The sequence below is a fragment of the Octopus sinensis genome, linkage group LG27 (genome assembly GCF_006345805.1).
Source record: "Octopus sinensis linkage group LG27, ASM634580v1, whole genome shotgun sequence".
NCBI classification, from domain to species: Eukaryota; Metazoa; Mollusca; class Cephalopoda; order Octopoda; family Octopodidae; genus Octopus; species Octopus sinensis.
The window spans coordinates 14,560,343-14,576,172 of NC_043023.1; the positions used below are offsets into that span (position 1 = coordinate 14,560,343).

Below are 15,830 nucleotides of genomic sequence, written 5' to 3' on the forward strand. Positions count from 1 at the left end.
ATATATATTATATATATATAAGTGTGTGTATATGTTTGTGTCTGTGTTTGTCCCCCTAGTATTGCTTGACAACTGATGCTGGTGTGTTTACGTCCCCATGACTTAGCGGCTCGGCAAAAGAGAGCGATAGAATAAGCACTGGGCTTACTAAGAATAAGTCCCGGGGTCGATTTGCTCGACTAAAGGCGGTGCTCCAGCATGGCCGCAGTCAAATGACTGAAACAAGTAAAAGAGTAAAGAGTAAAGAGAAGTAAATAAAACACAAAAACAAAGTAAGGATCGACTAGTCACTACTTGCTAGCGCGGATGCGCGCACCGGGACCACTTTTTTAAAGTAGTACCGTTGACCTCGGCTGAATTTGTACAACTAAATGCGGAGATTCTTTAAAAACGAAAACAACAGCAAAATAAATAAATAAATAAAAGACAGAATGGTCATGCCTGGAACACTTTTGATCATAAATCTACAAGATTAGGCTTGTCCTACGCTTAAAGAACCCGCCACAAGCGGACTTGTGCGGTATGGTGGCTTAAGTTACAGAAGCATAAATGGTAATTCCAAACCAAGGACTGGAAGAGGAAGGCCTTCCCTTAGGGGCCAGCCCAGAGTCGAGAACAGTGGAAGAAAGCCATCAATGACTTATGTTCCGTGGGGATCAAGGGCTTAATTAATATTTGTTTTATGTTAAGTTATAAAAACAATTTTATATTAATCTGATGGGTTACTCTATTCTTTTGTAGAGAAAAAGCATCTTTTCCTTTTGAATGGCACTTTGTAACATAATTTCTAGGTAACTAAAAAGTTTTAAACTTCGTATACTGGTAGAATGTGTTATAAAACATCATTTTCTCTTGGTTTTATTGACACGCGTAACAAATTAATTTAACAATTAAGAAAAAAAAAATTTAGGGTTAGGGTTAGTGACAGGATGTTGTCTCAGTTTTAGACGCAGCAAATGATTTTAGCTCAATTAGAGGCGATTCATTGGTTAAAATTCTAAAAATTAAACTACGTTAAACAAACGAATTACAATTTTATCAAGAAAGCCAAGAGAAAAAAATGTTTTATTTTGACACATTCTACCAGTATACGAAGTTTAAAAGTGTTTAGTTAACTAGAAATTGTGTGCCGTTCAAAAGGAAAAAATCCGAGAAGAAATTTATTATTCTTATACAAGAATATTGTTGACAGTGACTTCGAAGTTAATACTTTATACTACGAGGGGATGTTGAAAAATTCCTGGTTTTAGATGAAAGAAAAAAAATACACGAGGATCAGTTAATTATGATTTTATTTAACATTTTATTCAGATCCACACACATATTGCAGCGGCCCTTCTGTTTTTCTAAGTCCTGTAAAAAAACTCGGAAGGTTGGGCCTCCGACCAGGCCTTTCGGGGCACCAGCAATCTTTCGTCTCTAGTAGACCTTTCCGTCGATTTCCGTAAAAAATTTTTTTTTTTTTTAGATATGGGCTTGCGTGAACTTTTGAAGTAATGAGAGCGAAAGAGACTAAGAGAAAGCGATTGTATGACGAGGGAAGTTCTTTTGAAGTTACCGTGCATGGCAAGCATTGATGTACATGTGTGTGTGTGTGTGTTTGATGGGGTGCGGGAGACAGACAGTATGTTGTGTAAGTGAAGTGCTTCTGTTAGTGTGTGTGAAGAGACAGAGTAATGTGTGAAAGAAAGAGATAACTGAAATTTTTTACTCGGTGTATGTGTATATGTATGTATATTACTTCAAAAGTTCCCGCAAGCCCATATGTAAAAAAAAAAAAAATTTTACGGAAATCGACGGAAAGGTCTACTAGAGACGAAAGATCGTCGGGGCACCTTTTAAAATCAGGAACTTTCCAGCAAACCTCGTGTGAGTGTGTGTGTGTACATATTCAGAAGTCAAACACGTATAATAAATAAACAAACGGACATACATTTTGCTTTTAGGTTCAATTATAATAAAAACAATTTTACATTAATCTGATGGGATTACTCGATACTTTTGTAGAATGCAAATTAATTATTCTAATAGTGTCAACAATGGAGTAGCTGTGTGGTAAGTAGCTTGCTAACCAACCACATGGTTCCGGGTTCAGTCCCACTGCGTGGCATCTTGGGCAAGTGTCTTCTGCTAAAGCCCCGGGCCGACCAATGCCTTGTGAGTGGATTTGGTAGACGGAAACTGAAAGAAGCCTGTCGTATATATATGTATGTATATGTATGTATGTGTCTGTGTTTGTCCCCCTAGCATTGCTTGACAACCGATGCTGGTGTGTTTACGACCCCCGTCACTTAGCGGTTCGGCAAAAGAGACCGATAGAATAAGTACTGGGCTTACAAAGAATAAGTCCCGGGGTCGATTTGCTCGACTAAAGGCGGTGCTCCAGCATGGTCGCAGTCAAATGACTGAAACACGTAAAAGAGTAAAGAGTAATGATTTCAAATTTATATATATATATATATTTATATATATATAAATGGAGTTAAACGCAGGTGTTATTTATATATATTGTACAAAAAATTCCACGTAAACCTGAAATCTCTACCTTTAAAAACAAGGAGTTACACCCTTTTTACTTGTGTGATTTTTTTGCTACCCTGGTAACTATTTATCTATTTTTCCCTGTTAATTGTTAACAAGGGGAAAATACACACAACTATCTATCTATATATCTATCTATCTATCTATCTCTACATATATATATATTAGAAGGTTTGGAGATGATGTACAGGTATTATATATTAGAAGAAATGAGGTGCTCAGAAATCTGGATGGTTAGACTCCACTAGAATGGACGAAAGCGCTAATATATGATATATGATTTATAAAAACATGTAACATACTAATAAATATCTGTAAATATAAAACCATCCGAATTTCTGAGTACCTCATTTCTTCTAAAATATATATATATATATATAATAATAATAATAATTGTGTACAGTGCTCAGGTGCACTACAACTCATCTATATATATATATATTTCTTTACTACCCACAAGGGGCTAAACACAGAGGGGACAAACAAGGACAGACAAAGGGGTTAAGTAGATTACATCGATCCCAGTGCGTAACTGGTACTTAATTTATCGACCCCGAAAGGATGAAAGGCAAAGTCGACATATATATATATATATATATATATATATATATATATATATATAACACACACACACACTCATGAGTTTAATTCAGTATTTATCATAACTGTCCGACGAACGGGAACGTGAAACTCAGAGTAAGTTCTGTGATAATTTTGCAGTTTTTATATATATACGTGTGTGTGTGTGTGTGGGGGGGGGGGGATAAAAACTACGAGAAGTTCTCTCGTGGTAAACAACGCAGTATTCCTTGTTCTGACACAACATCCACTTTTAAGGGGTGATAAATATACCTTTTGGCATTAATATTTCTTCTGTCACTATTAATTATTTTACACATAGACATATATACATATATATACACCGTAATGTACAAAACTTGTTGCGGTGTGGCAGCTTTTGTGCCGCTATCTCCCTCAGAGCTAGCTATACCTATTTCTTTACTACCCACAAGGGGCTAAACACAGAGAGGACAAACAAGGACTGACATACAGGTTAAGTCGATTATATCGACCCCAGTGCGTAACTGGTACTTATTTAATCGACCCCGAAAGGATGAAAGGCAAAATCGACCTCGGCGGAATTTGAACTCAGAAAGAGCTAGCTATACCAATAGATCGCAAGTCCCTGGCAGGCCCCTACAGTAATGGACAAGTGAAAGGAGAGAAACTAGACAAATATGGATTACCCCCTATGTATGAAAAAAAGGTCCCAAAACAGAAGCAAAGTTACAAAAGCATCGATGATAATTCAAACCCGACAAGATCCGAGGGAAGGAAGGTTTTTACTCGGGGGTACGGCTCATTATCGAGAACAGTGGAGAAAATTCCTCGGTGGCCTACCAAACGGCTTGAGTAAGTATATAGAGATCAACAAAAACGATGTTTGCTTTATCATAAACTTACAAGGAAAACAAAAGGATGTTGTTTATGTGGTCTCTGATTGTGGTTTTGTTTTTCCCATCCTGTATTACATCGATGTGTTAGAGGGCAGTTGTCAGAACAAGGAAAAACTAAAGCAGAGTTTCCCAACCTATTTCTCCCTTGGCCCCCACTGTAACTTTCCAGAAAAAGGTATGCCCTACCGGTGATTGGAAAAAAAAACACCTTTACTCTTTTACTTGTTTTAGTCATTTGACTGCGGCCATGCTGCAGCACCGCCTTTAGTCGAGCAAATCGACCCCGGGACTTATTCTTTGTAAGCCCAGTACTTATTCTATCGGTCTCTTTTTGCCGAACCGCTAAGTGATGGCGACGTAAGCGCACCAGCATCGGTTGTCAAGCAATGCTAGGGGTACAAACACAGACACACAAACACACACACACATACATATATATATATATATACACATATATACGACAGGCTTCTTTCAGTTTCCGTCTACCAAATCCACTCACAAGGCATGTTTAATAATTCATAATTATATACTTTGCTTACAAAAAACATACACATCAGGGCATTAGAATAGCGCTTGTCTGTATAAAGAAATATTGTCTGTAGCAAACCATCTTCACACAGAATGTTTGGCCGGTGTAGTATGTTTGTTGTGAAAAATAGATTTTCGTAATTCCATGTCCCAATTAAAATAAAAGGAAAACAAAATTGGAACCCCCACCCACCACAATTTTCTCAGATCCCACCTTGGAAAAACCACTGAACTAAAAGCAAACAAGCTCGCTTCGATGAAGGGTGGAATTCTGGTTTAAACACCCCCATTTAAATATATATATTATATATATATATTATACACACATATATATATATATATACATGTATATACATATTTATACACACATATAATATACATGTATATATATATTATACACACATATATATATATATACATGTATATACATATTTATACACCATATATATATACATGTATATATTATTTATACACACATATATATTATATAATACATGTAATATATACACACACATATAATAACACACACATATATATATATACACACACATATATATATACAACACAACACACATATATTACACACACACACACAATATATACACAACACACACACACATATATACACACACACATATACACACCACACACATATATACACACACACACACACACTATATATACACACACACACATATATACACACACACAACATATATACAACACACACATATATATACACACACACACATATATATACACACACCACATATTATATACAACACACACACACATATATATATATTATATATATATACTCAAAGAGCAATAAAGATTCAAGTTAATTTAAAAAATTTACTTGAATATGGTACCTAACTTAGATGCACCAAAAAAAAACTATACTGATTTAACAATACAGTAATGTGGGGTGATTATAAGCGAGAAAGAAGCAACAAGAATGGATAGGTTTTTAGTACGATCGTTTCATACAAGGACAGGTTTTATTAAAAGTTGCAAGATTACAGCATATAAACGAGTCCCGTACTCATCAGCTAAAATACATGTAAGTTCTCTAGACATCCTAGTGTTTGAGGCTATACTCATGAAGTAATGTAGATAATTAAACAGATTTCTAAAGTTCATATCTGTGATAAGACTATACATCATCTTTAAAGAACTTTAATGAACTTTAGAAATCTGTTAATTATCTACATTACTTCATGAGTATAGCCTCAAACACTAGGATGTCTAGAGAACTTACATGTATTTTAGCTGATGAGTACGGGACTAGTTTATATGCTGTAATCTTTGCAACTTTTATAAAACCGTCCTTGTATGAAACGATCGTACTAAAAAACCTATCCATTCTTGTTGCTTCTTTCTCGCGTATATATATATATATATATATTACAAAACTATTTTGGAGTTTTCTAAAAAATTTTGCGAAGTTAATCACACAAGGATTCATACTATTATGAAAAACAAATTTAAAAAAGATTTCAATAATCCACCCGCATAAATCCTAAAATTTCCACTCTTTTTGGAATTAAAAAAAATCCAGCCTTTAAAATATGGACAGTCCGGATATCCTGCTTAAATCCCAGCAATGGATCACTCTTGGGTGCATCATCATTCCATTAAATGTGTTTACGGGGAGAAAAATATTGAGAAGCATCAACACAGGTCAGAGTGACTAAGAATCGAGGAAGGTATCAGGTGGTCGTGAGACGTGCTAAAAACAACAGCTAAATCGCCCTTAAAAATCATGCACAAAATAATTTTTGTCACAATCGCATGAACTCCCGTGTGTAGAACACAAATTAACAAAACAATTTCTGAAAATTCCTCAAATAGTTATGGGGAGTTATATTAGGCAATCACACACACGTATATATATATGTTATAATGATAAGGGTAAAATTAATTAATTAATTACTAATTAATAATTTTACCAAGCAGTGTTCAGTATGTAAAAGGACCATTTTACGGTAAATTTAAACATTATTTTATATAATTAGGGTTCAGCAAAAAAAGTAGAGGAAATAGCTAGATTTTTTGGCTGCTATTTCTAAAAAGTTCGGTGTGTGATAAAGCAACATTTTTTGCTGAACCCTAATTATATATATATACGTATATACATACATACATATATATATATATGTATATGTATATATATATATATATGTCTATATATATATGTCATTATATATGTATATATATATGTATATATATATGTCTCTCTCTATATATGTATATATATATATATGTCTATAATATATATTATATATATGTCTCTCTCTATATATATGTATATATATAGGTATAATATATATATATTATATATATATATGTCTCTATATATATTATATATATATGTCTCTATATATATATATATGTCTCTATATATTATATATATGTCTCTTATATATATATAGTCTCTATTTAAATATGTATATATATATATATTATATATATAATATTTGCATATATATTATGCATATATATATATATGCATATAATATATATATGTATATATATATGCATATATATATATATATATGTATATATATATGCAATATATATATATTATATGTATATATATATGCATATTATAATATATATGTATATAATATGCATATTATATATATATATATGTATATATATATGCATATATATATATATATGTATATATATATGCAATATATATATGTATATATATATGCATAATATATATATATATGTATATATATATGCATATATATATATATATATATAGATAATGCATATATATATATATATATATATATATATATATATATATAGCTAGCTAGATAGATTTACACGTACATATATGTATATATATATATATATATATATATATATTATATATACACACACAATCACATATACATATACGTACATACATACATACATGTATATATATATATAGATATGTGTGTGTGTATATATATATGTGGTGTATATATATATATATATATATATATATATAAATATATATATATATGTGTGTGTATATATATATGTGTGTGTATGTATATAATATAGATATATATATATAAAACCATCCGATTTTCTGAGTACCTCATTTCTTCTAATATATATACACATATATATACATATATATGTGTGTTATGTATGAGAAAAAGTTTACCTGTGTTGTTGATGGGTCCGATCTGCAGCGGCTGTGTCCGGCCGCGGCTGCCTGGATGAAGGCGTGCACCTCTCGTGGCAAGGCAAGGGCAGCAGACAGAGGGAGGCGGCCAACAGCATGTAAACAACCCAGAGACGAGATCGCATTGACATCGCCACCAAACAACAAATGTGATCGGCGGTTGCTAGCAACCATAAAGTCACATGATACACAACACACCTCTCTCTTCGCTTGTGCGAATGTGAAGCGCCGTGCGTAGTACGTCACCGAAACGTGGGGTAAGCGATTGTGCCGTGGCCGTGGATGCGTGCGTCTGTGTGAGAGTGCGCGTACGTGTGTCTGTGTGTGTGTGCGTACGGCTTCTGTGTATGTGTGTGTCTGTGGTGACGGTGCACGAAGTGGCGACGATGGTTGGGTTGTGGGGGAAGGGGTGGTGAAGTACAGTAGTTCTGACGTCACTTCCGTTTTGTCACACACATACACAATCCCACACACATACAATCACACACATACACAATCACACACACATACACAAACACACACATATATGTGTACAGGCATAATACAATCACACACATACACAATCACACACACATACACAAACACACACATATATGTGTGTACAGGCTTAATACAATTACACACAAGCATATATATATGTACGCACACACACACAAATAGTTATACACATATAATGTCCACATACACACACATATATGTGTGTACTGGCACAATACACTTATACACACACAAGCATATATATATATATATATGTACGCACACACACACAGTCATACACATATATATGTACGCACACACACACACAGTCATACACATATATATGTACGCACACACACACACACACAATAATCATACACATCTATATATATATACGTCCACATACACACATACATACGTATAGCCATATCTATTTCTGTATATACGTTTATGTATGTATGTGTGTGAACGCATAAACGCACAGATCCTATGAGTGCATATACACAGATTGATTCTGCGTATATGTTTTATAGCACACGTATACATATATATTAATATATGTATGTAAGAGGGAGAAAGAGAAAAATAGACAGGGAAAGAGAAGAATAGAGAGAGGGAAGAGAGAGAAAGAAAGAGAGAGCGAGAAAGACAGAGAGAGAGAGAGAGAAAGAGAAAGACAGAGAGAGAAAGGGAGAGAGTGAGAAGAAAGAGAGAATCAGAGAGAGAGAGAGAGAAAGATAGAGAGAAAAAGATAGAGAGAGAAAGATCGAGAGAGAAAGACAGAGAGAGAGAGAAAAAGACAGAGAGAGAGAGAGAAAGAGCGAGAGAGAAAAAGAAAGAGCGAGAGAGAAAGAAAGCGAGAAAGAGAGAGAGAGAGATACAAGCAGACAGACAGCGACTATAATTATTTGTTGTCTCTGCTTCTTCCTTCTCCGTTACCACCACCACCATCAGCACTAGCACTACCACCACCATAAACACAAGTACTACCACTATCACCACCGCCACCACCACCACCATAAACACAAGTACTACCACCATCTCCACCACCACCATAAACACAAGTACTACCACTATCACCACCACCACCACCACCACCATAAACACAAGTACTACCACCATCTCCACCACCACCATAAACACAAGTACTACCACTATCACCACCGCCACCACCACCACCATAAACACAAGTACTACCACCATCTCCACCATCACCACCGCCGCCACCACTATTCTTGCCTTGCTCCCTTCCTGTAACAGTTACGCAAACAACTTCCGCCAAGCTCTGTCTGTCTGTCTCCGTCTGCACTAATTTTGCCCTTTTAATTTTCTTTTCGGCTCATTTTTTTTTTTGTCTTTGATTTGTATATTTACTTTTGCTAAACATTTTTTTTAAAAATGCTGTTTAAACCAGAAATCGTTAAGCAGAACATTATTCTGCTAAAAATCTTTTTTTTTACCCTTAAGGTAATATCACCCTCCCCACCAACTTCAAAATATATTAAAAACTAATTTAATTCTCATCAATAAAAATTAAAAAAATTATCAATAATTTTAAAGTTATACACAAATTTTTACGAAATTTTATTGGGAGGGCTTCTCTCTCTCTCTTTCTTATTCACTCCATCTCTCTTTTTCTATCTCTCTCTCTTATTCACTTACTCTTTCTCTTTCTGTTATTTACTTACTCTTTCTATCTCCGTTACTTTCTTACTCTTTCTCTTTCTGTTATTCACTTACTCTTTCTTTTTCTGTTATTTACTTACTCTTTCTCTCTCTGTTATTCACTTACTCTTTCTCTCTCTGTTATTCACTTACTCTTTCTCTTTCTGTTACTCTGTTACTCTTTCTCTTTGTTACTCTCTCTTACGCACTCACTCTATTTTGCTTTTTCGGAATGATTTCGAGATTGATATACGAAAGCAAAACTGCTGGTACCCCCTCCACTCATTAAAATATTCTAAAAAAATATCTAATTCTCATAAATAAACATTTTTAAGAATTATTAATAATTTTCAAGTTATATAAATTTTTACGAAATTTTGTGGTGGATTTGTCTATGTTTGTTACTTTCTTACTCTCTCTCTTCTGATGCTTTTCTCTCTTTTTCTTTGTCACTCTTTATTCACTCACTCTCTCGTTTTTTCTGTCACTCTTATTCTCTCTCTCTCTTTTCCCCTTCTCTCTCTCTCTTTTCCCCTTCTCTCTCTCTCTTTTCCCCTTCTCTCTCTCTCTCTCTCTCTCTCCCCTGATGTTTTATTTTAATCGGTTTGAGAACGAGATACGAAAACAAAACTGCTGGAGAAATTCAACTTCAAAATACTTCCCAAAAAATAATTTAATTTTTATAAATAAACATTTAAAAAAATTATTAATAATTTTTAAATTATACAAATTTTAAAGAAATCCACTAGGCATTTTTCTGTCTTTGTCAGCTACCCTCTCTCATTTGCATTCAATTTTATTTCTTTCTCTTACTCCCTTTATCTCTTAGTCTTTCCCTTACTCACCCTCTTACATCACTTTCTCTTTCCCACGCTCTCACTCACTCAGTGTGTCTCCTGACACTTTTTATCTCTCTGTATTTCATTCTCTCTCTGTCACTCTCTTTAACTCATTCACCCTGTCTCCTGACGATTTTTTGTCTCTCTCTCTCTTTCTTTCTCTTCCCCTCTCATTCTTTCTGCGTCACTCTCTCTTACTCACACACTCACTCACTGTGTCTTATAACGCTTTTTGCCCCTCTCTCATTCTCTCTGTGTCACACTCTCTCACTCACTGTGTCTTATAACGCTTTTTGCCTCTCTCTCATTCTCTCTATATCACTCTCTCTCACTCACTCACTGTCTTATAACGCTTTTTGCCTCCCTCTCATTCTCTCTATATCACTCTCTCTCACTCACTCATTGTGTCTTATAACGTTACTCTCTCTCTCTCTCTCACTCACTCACTGTGTCTTATAACGCTACTCTCTCTCTCTCTCTCTCTCTCTCACACACACACACTCACTCACTCACTGTGTCTTATAACGCTACTCTCTCTCTCTCTCTCTCACTCACTCACTCACTGTGTCTTATAACGCTTTTCGCCCCTCTCTCATTCTCTCTATATCACTCTCTCTCACTCACTCACTCACTCACAGTGTCTTATAACGCTTTTCGCCTCTCCCTCATTCTCTCTATATCACTCTCTCTCACTCACTCACTCACTCACTGTGTCTTATAACGCTTTTTCGCCCCTCTCTCATTCTCTCCGCTTCGCTCTCACTCACTCACTCACTCACTCAGTCACTCTTTCCCTGTCTACTGACTGATGCTTTGAGATCGAGATACGAAAACAAAACTGCTGGAAACAAAAACAGTTCTGACCAGAAAGACGGACGCCATTTTGGTTAATCAAGTGGACAAGACAAGAAGTTGACAAGAGACAGAAGCAACGGCCCCTTGTTTGTTTATCGGCCACGGTTCCCTTAACAGGTTTTGACTCCCCGAAAACTGCTTTCGTAGCATGCATCTGTCATTAGAGTATACGTTCTCGTAGCTATGGCTGACAGGCGAAAATTACAAGGTAAGAAAAGATGGATAGATGCTCTCTCTCTTGGAGGAAGCCGAGGGGAAACATTTTTCTGCTTCTGTCTGTCTTTTACGATTGTTTGGTGTCTGTTACGGGGAGTGTGGCGCATGTAAGGTGTATATATATGTCTACATGGCTCCTTATATATATATTGACTTTGCATGCTTATAGATCGACATTATATATATATACATATATATATATATACACATATATATATGGTGTCTGGTGTATTTTGGATACGGCTTCTTATTGTCTACATACGTGCTCAGAGATCGACACGGTATATATAATATATATGTGTGTGTATATATAGTCACTGTTCCTTTTTGTCTGCATGCACACGGATCGACACTCTCCATCTGTGTATGAGAATGCATGTTTGTCCCAGTGTAAATATATATATATATATATGCACACAGATCTTTATATATATCGTCTACATACATGTTCGTAAGTCAGCATATATATATATATATATATATATATGTGCACACACTAGTAAGCACATAGGTTCAAAACAAGGTGGAAATATATATATATATATATAGGTTTACATATTTATAAATATACATATATATATATATATATATATTTGTGTGTATATATATTCATATGTATGTGTGTTTTCTGCATACTTATTCGTTGATCGACATACTGTATGTACGTTCCTGTATATATATATATATATATATATATATACACATCCTAACAGATCGGTATATTTCGTGTGCATATATTTGCCTATATATATATACACAAGTACATGCTCAATGATCACGTTATATAATATATACATGCTTATAAATATACACATGTATATATGTATGTGTGTGTATATATATATATATATATATATATATATATATATATATATATATATACACACACACACAAACACGTACTCTCATATCTATATATAAGAATGCATGCTCGTATTTTATATGTAAACAAGTTCTTAGCAATTTCCTGCATGTAAATATATGTTTATATGCATCCCTGTATACATAAATGTGTGCATTGCTCCATACCTTACCATCTACATACATGGTCACGGAACAACACAGATGTGTATGTATATTAATGGGCATAAGCATATGCACAACACTTTACATATTGTCTACATATATGATCCTAAATCACATATACACACACAGAGACGTACAAGGTGTTCATAAATTATCTTTACAACTTCCTCCGTTTGTTGTATCTATTATAGTCGAGATCCATCTTTCAGCTTCTTTGGAAGTGTTCTGATGTTTCTAATAAAAACTTTTGTTTGCTTCCGTTTTCTATAAATAAACTCTGTTGAGTTATCCCTGTTTTTCATTAAAAACGAAATTCCAACAGTAAAGGTAATTTATGGACACACACACTCTAAAATATATATATGAAAACAAGCGTGCATTTTTGTTCCAAAAGTCAATATGAGAGTTCCTCTCAGGGCATCTACCACAGTATAGTCTGTCCTAACAGAACATCCACGTTTAAGAGATAATATAATATTACCTCACTGTGTCTGTCACCAATATATATACACATATTAAAGGGAAACCAACTATGTAGACACCCTTATGCTAAAAATAGATCCGCTATGGTCTTACCACTAAGAAATGTTCTCAAGAAAAATTTAGCAAAACAACCATTTCTTAGTGGTAAGACCATAGCGGATCTATTTCTAGCATAAGGGTGTCCACATAGTTGGTTTCCTTTTAATATGTATATAATACAATTTTACTGAACCTTCAGTTTTTTTTTTATATGCTAGACCACTGGTGTGAAATCGATGTTAATTAAATTAATATCTAATTTCTCACCCTTATTTTAAATTTAAGATATATATATATATATAATAACAAAGGGTAAAGTTAATTAATTAAGAAGTAATCAATAATTTCACCAAGTAGAATTCGGTATGAAAAAAGGACCATTTCATGAATTTAAACCTATCCTTCGGAATATATGTCTATGTATGTATGTATGTCTATATATATATATATATATGTGTGTGTGTGTGTTGCACCAAGATCGACGTGTTAAACTTAAGTATATATATATATATATGGCATTCCTTCGATATAACTCGACAAAATCAAAACATTTCATTTTGGGTATTTCCCTGGAAGCAAATGACAGTTCGATTCTGTTTTCTGCTTGGAAATTTGCAGATTTTTCATACACATGAAACAGCTAAGAACAAATGTGCAAGGCTTTTTTTCTTCAAGTCTAAAATGAGACATTGCTGGATATAATTTCGTTTTATCTATACTCCACAACCCACAAAATTACCCAAAGTGAAATGCTTTGATTTGGTCGAGTTGTATCGAAGGAATGCTATATATATATATATATATATATATATATATATATAGACAGTAGGTGAGACCTGGATGTGCTCAAATGAATTTAAACCTATCCTTTGGAATATATGTGTCTATGTATGTATGTATGTCTATATATATATGTGTGTGTGTGTGTATGTTGCACCAAAGATCGACATGTTAAACACACGCACGAACATCTCTGTATATATATTTCTCTAACTACTTGCTTATGGATCCACTTACAACGTGTACATGTGCATATGATATTGCTTGTATGTATAGGTATATACAGCTTCTTATATATTGCCTGCATACATACTCAAAAATCGACATGTATATATATATATATATAAGAAACAAGTTAAAAGTGGTGGTCATTACATATTTTCCCTTTAGGGAGCAAATCTGGCTTACAGTCGTTTCCAGTAGCCATTATAGGTACATTACTGAGGTTTACTCAATTGGGGGGAATATAACAACTCTAAAGAAAATTAATGCCACTTTTGTCCTAGCTATTTCTGGTTATAACAAGCAGAGCACTGGAGGAATGGCTATTGTAGCCATTCCTCCAGTGCTCTGCTTGTTATAACCAGAAATTGATACACTGGAGGAATGGCTACAACAGCCATTCCTCCAGAGTGGGGATCTGGCTGATTGGTTAGAGTGTCAGATGAAGTGCTTTGTAATATTCGCTTTGACGCTAGGCATTTTCAGTTCAAATCTCGGCAAAGTCAAGTTTTTCATAGGCGCAGGAGTGGCTGTGTGGTAAGTAGCTTGCTAACCAACCACATGGTTCCGGGTTCAGTCCCACTGTGTGGCACCTTGGGCAAGTGTCTTATACTATAGCCTTGGGCCGACCAAATCCTTGTGAGTGGATTTGGTAGACGGAAACTGAAAGAAGCCCGTCGTATATATATATATATGTGTTTGTGTTTGTCCCCCTAGCATTGCTTGACAACCGATGCTGGTGTGTTTATGTCCCCGTTACTTAACGGTTCAGCAAAAGAGACCGATAGAATAAGTACTGGGCTTACAAAAGAATAAGTCCCAGGGTCGAGTTGCTCGACTAAAGGCGGTGCTCCAGCATGGCCGCAGTCAAATGACTGAAACAAGTAAAAGAGTAAAGAGAATATGAGACATTTGGGCAAAACTAGTGTTTTTAACTTTTATTAAGACCATTGTCCAAACTTAGATTTTTCACAGAATTTAGCTAATGGTTAACCGTATTTAGGAGACCAGTTGTGAATTTGTATGTTTACTAACTTTTCCGACACTTAAAAAAATATTAATCGTTCTCTTTTTTGCTTGGTATTGTATGTATGTGTATATATATTTATTATTTATGTGCCCTTTTCAAACCTAGCCAGGCTCATGGGCCCGGTTTTCTGGTTTCTGCGGTGTATGTGTTCCCCCCAGCTGGATGGGACACCAGTCCATCACAGTGTTACTCAAGTGAGAGAGAGTTGGGTCGAAAGAGTTAGTTAGTTAAGTTTTTGGCTCAAAAAGCAAAAAAGCAAGGCCATGTAGGGGGACCAGGGGTCGCCACCACCCCCTGCCAGAGCCTCGTGGAGCTTTAGGTGTTTTCGCTTAATAAACATACACAACGCCCGTCTGGGAATCAAAACTACGATCCTCCAACCACGAGTCCGCTGCCCTAACCACTGGGCCATTGTGCCTCCGTGTGTGTGTGTATATATATATATATATCATCATCATCATCATCATCGTTTAACGTCC

At 34.9% G+C, this 15,830-nt stretch overlaps 2 protein-coding genes across 3 annotated transcripts in view; one reads left to right on the forward strand and one right to left on the reverse strand.

Moving 5' to 3' along the window:
- Positions 1–7,880, reverse strand: part of LOC115225097 (serine-rich adhesin for platelets) — a 74,929-nt gene extending 67,049 nt beyond the window's left edge. The window contains exon 1 of the mRNA XM_029796024.2: positions 7,699–7,880. The gene's annotated coding sequence lies outside the window, so the exon portion shown is untranslated. The remainder of the gene's footprint in view (positions 1–7,698) is intronic.
- A 3,566-nt stretch (positions 7,881–11,446) lies between these two features.
- LOC115225098 (CCR4-NOT transcription complex subunit 3) overlaps positions 11,447–15,830 on the forward strand; it is a 100,016-nt gene continuing 95,632 nt past the window's right edge. Inside the window, exon 1 of one of the 2 annotated variants that reach the window (XM_036514407.1) lies at positions 11,447–11,763. In XM_036514407.1, the coding sequence (XP_036370300.1) occupies positions 11,739–11,763 (25 nt within the window). In that variant the 5' untranslated portion in view covers positions 11,447–11,738. The remainder of the gene's footprint in view (positions 11,764–15,830) is intronic. The other variant, XM_029796026.2, reaches the window with a different exon arrangement.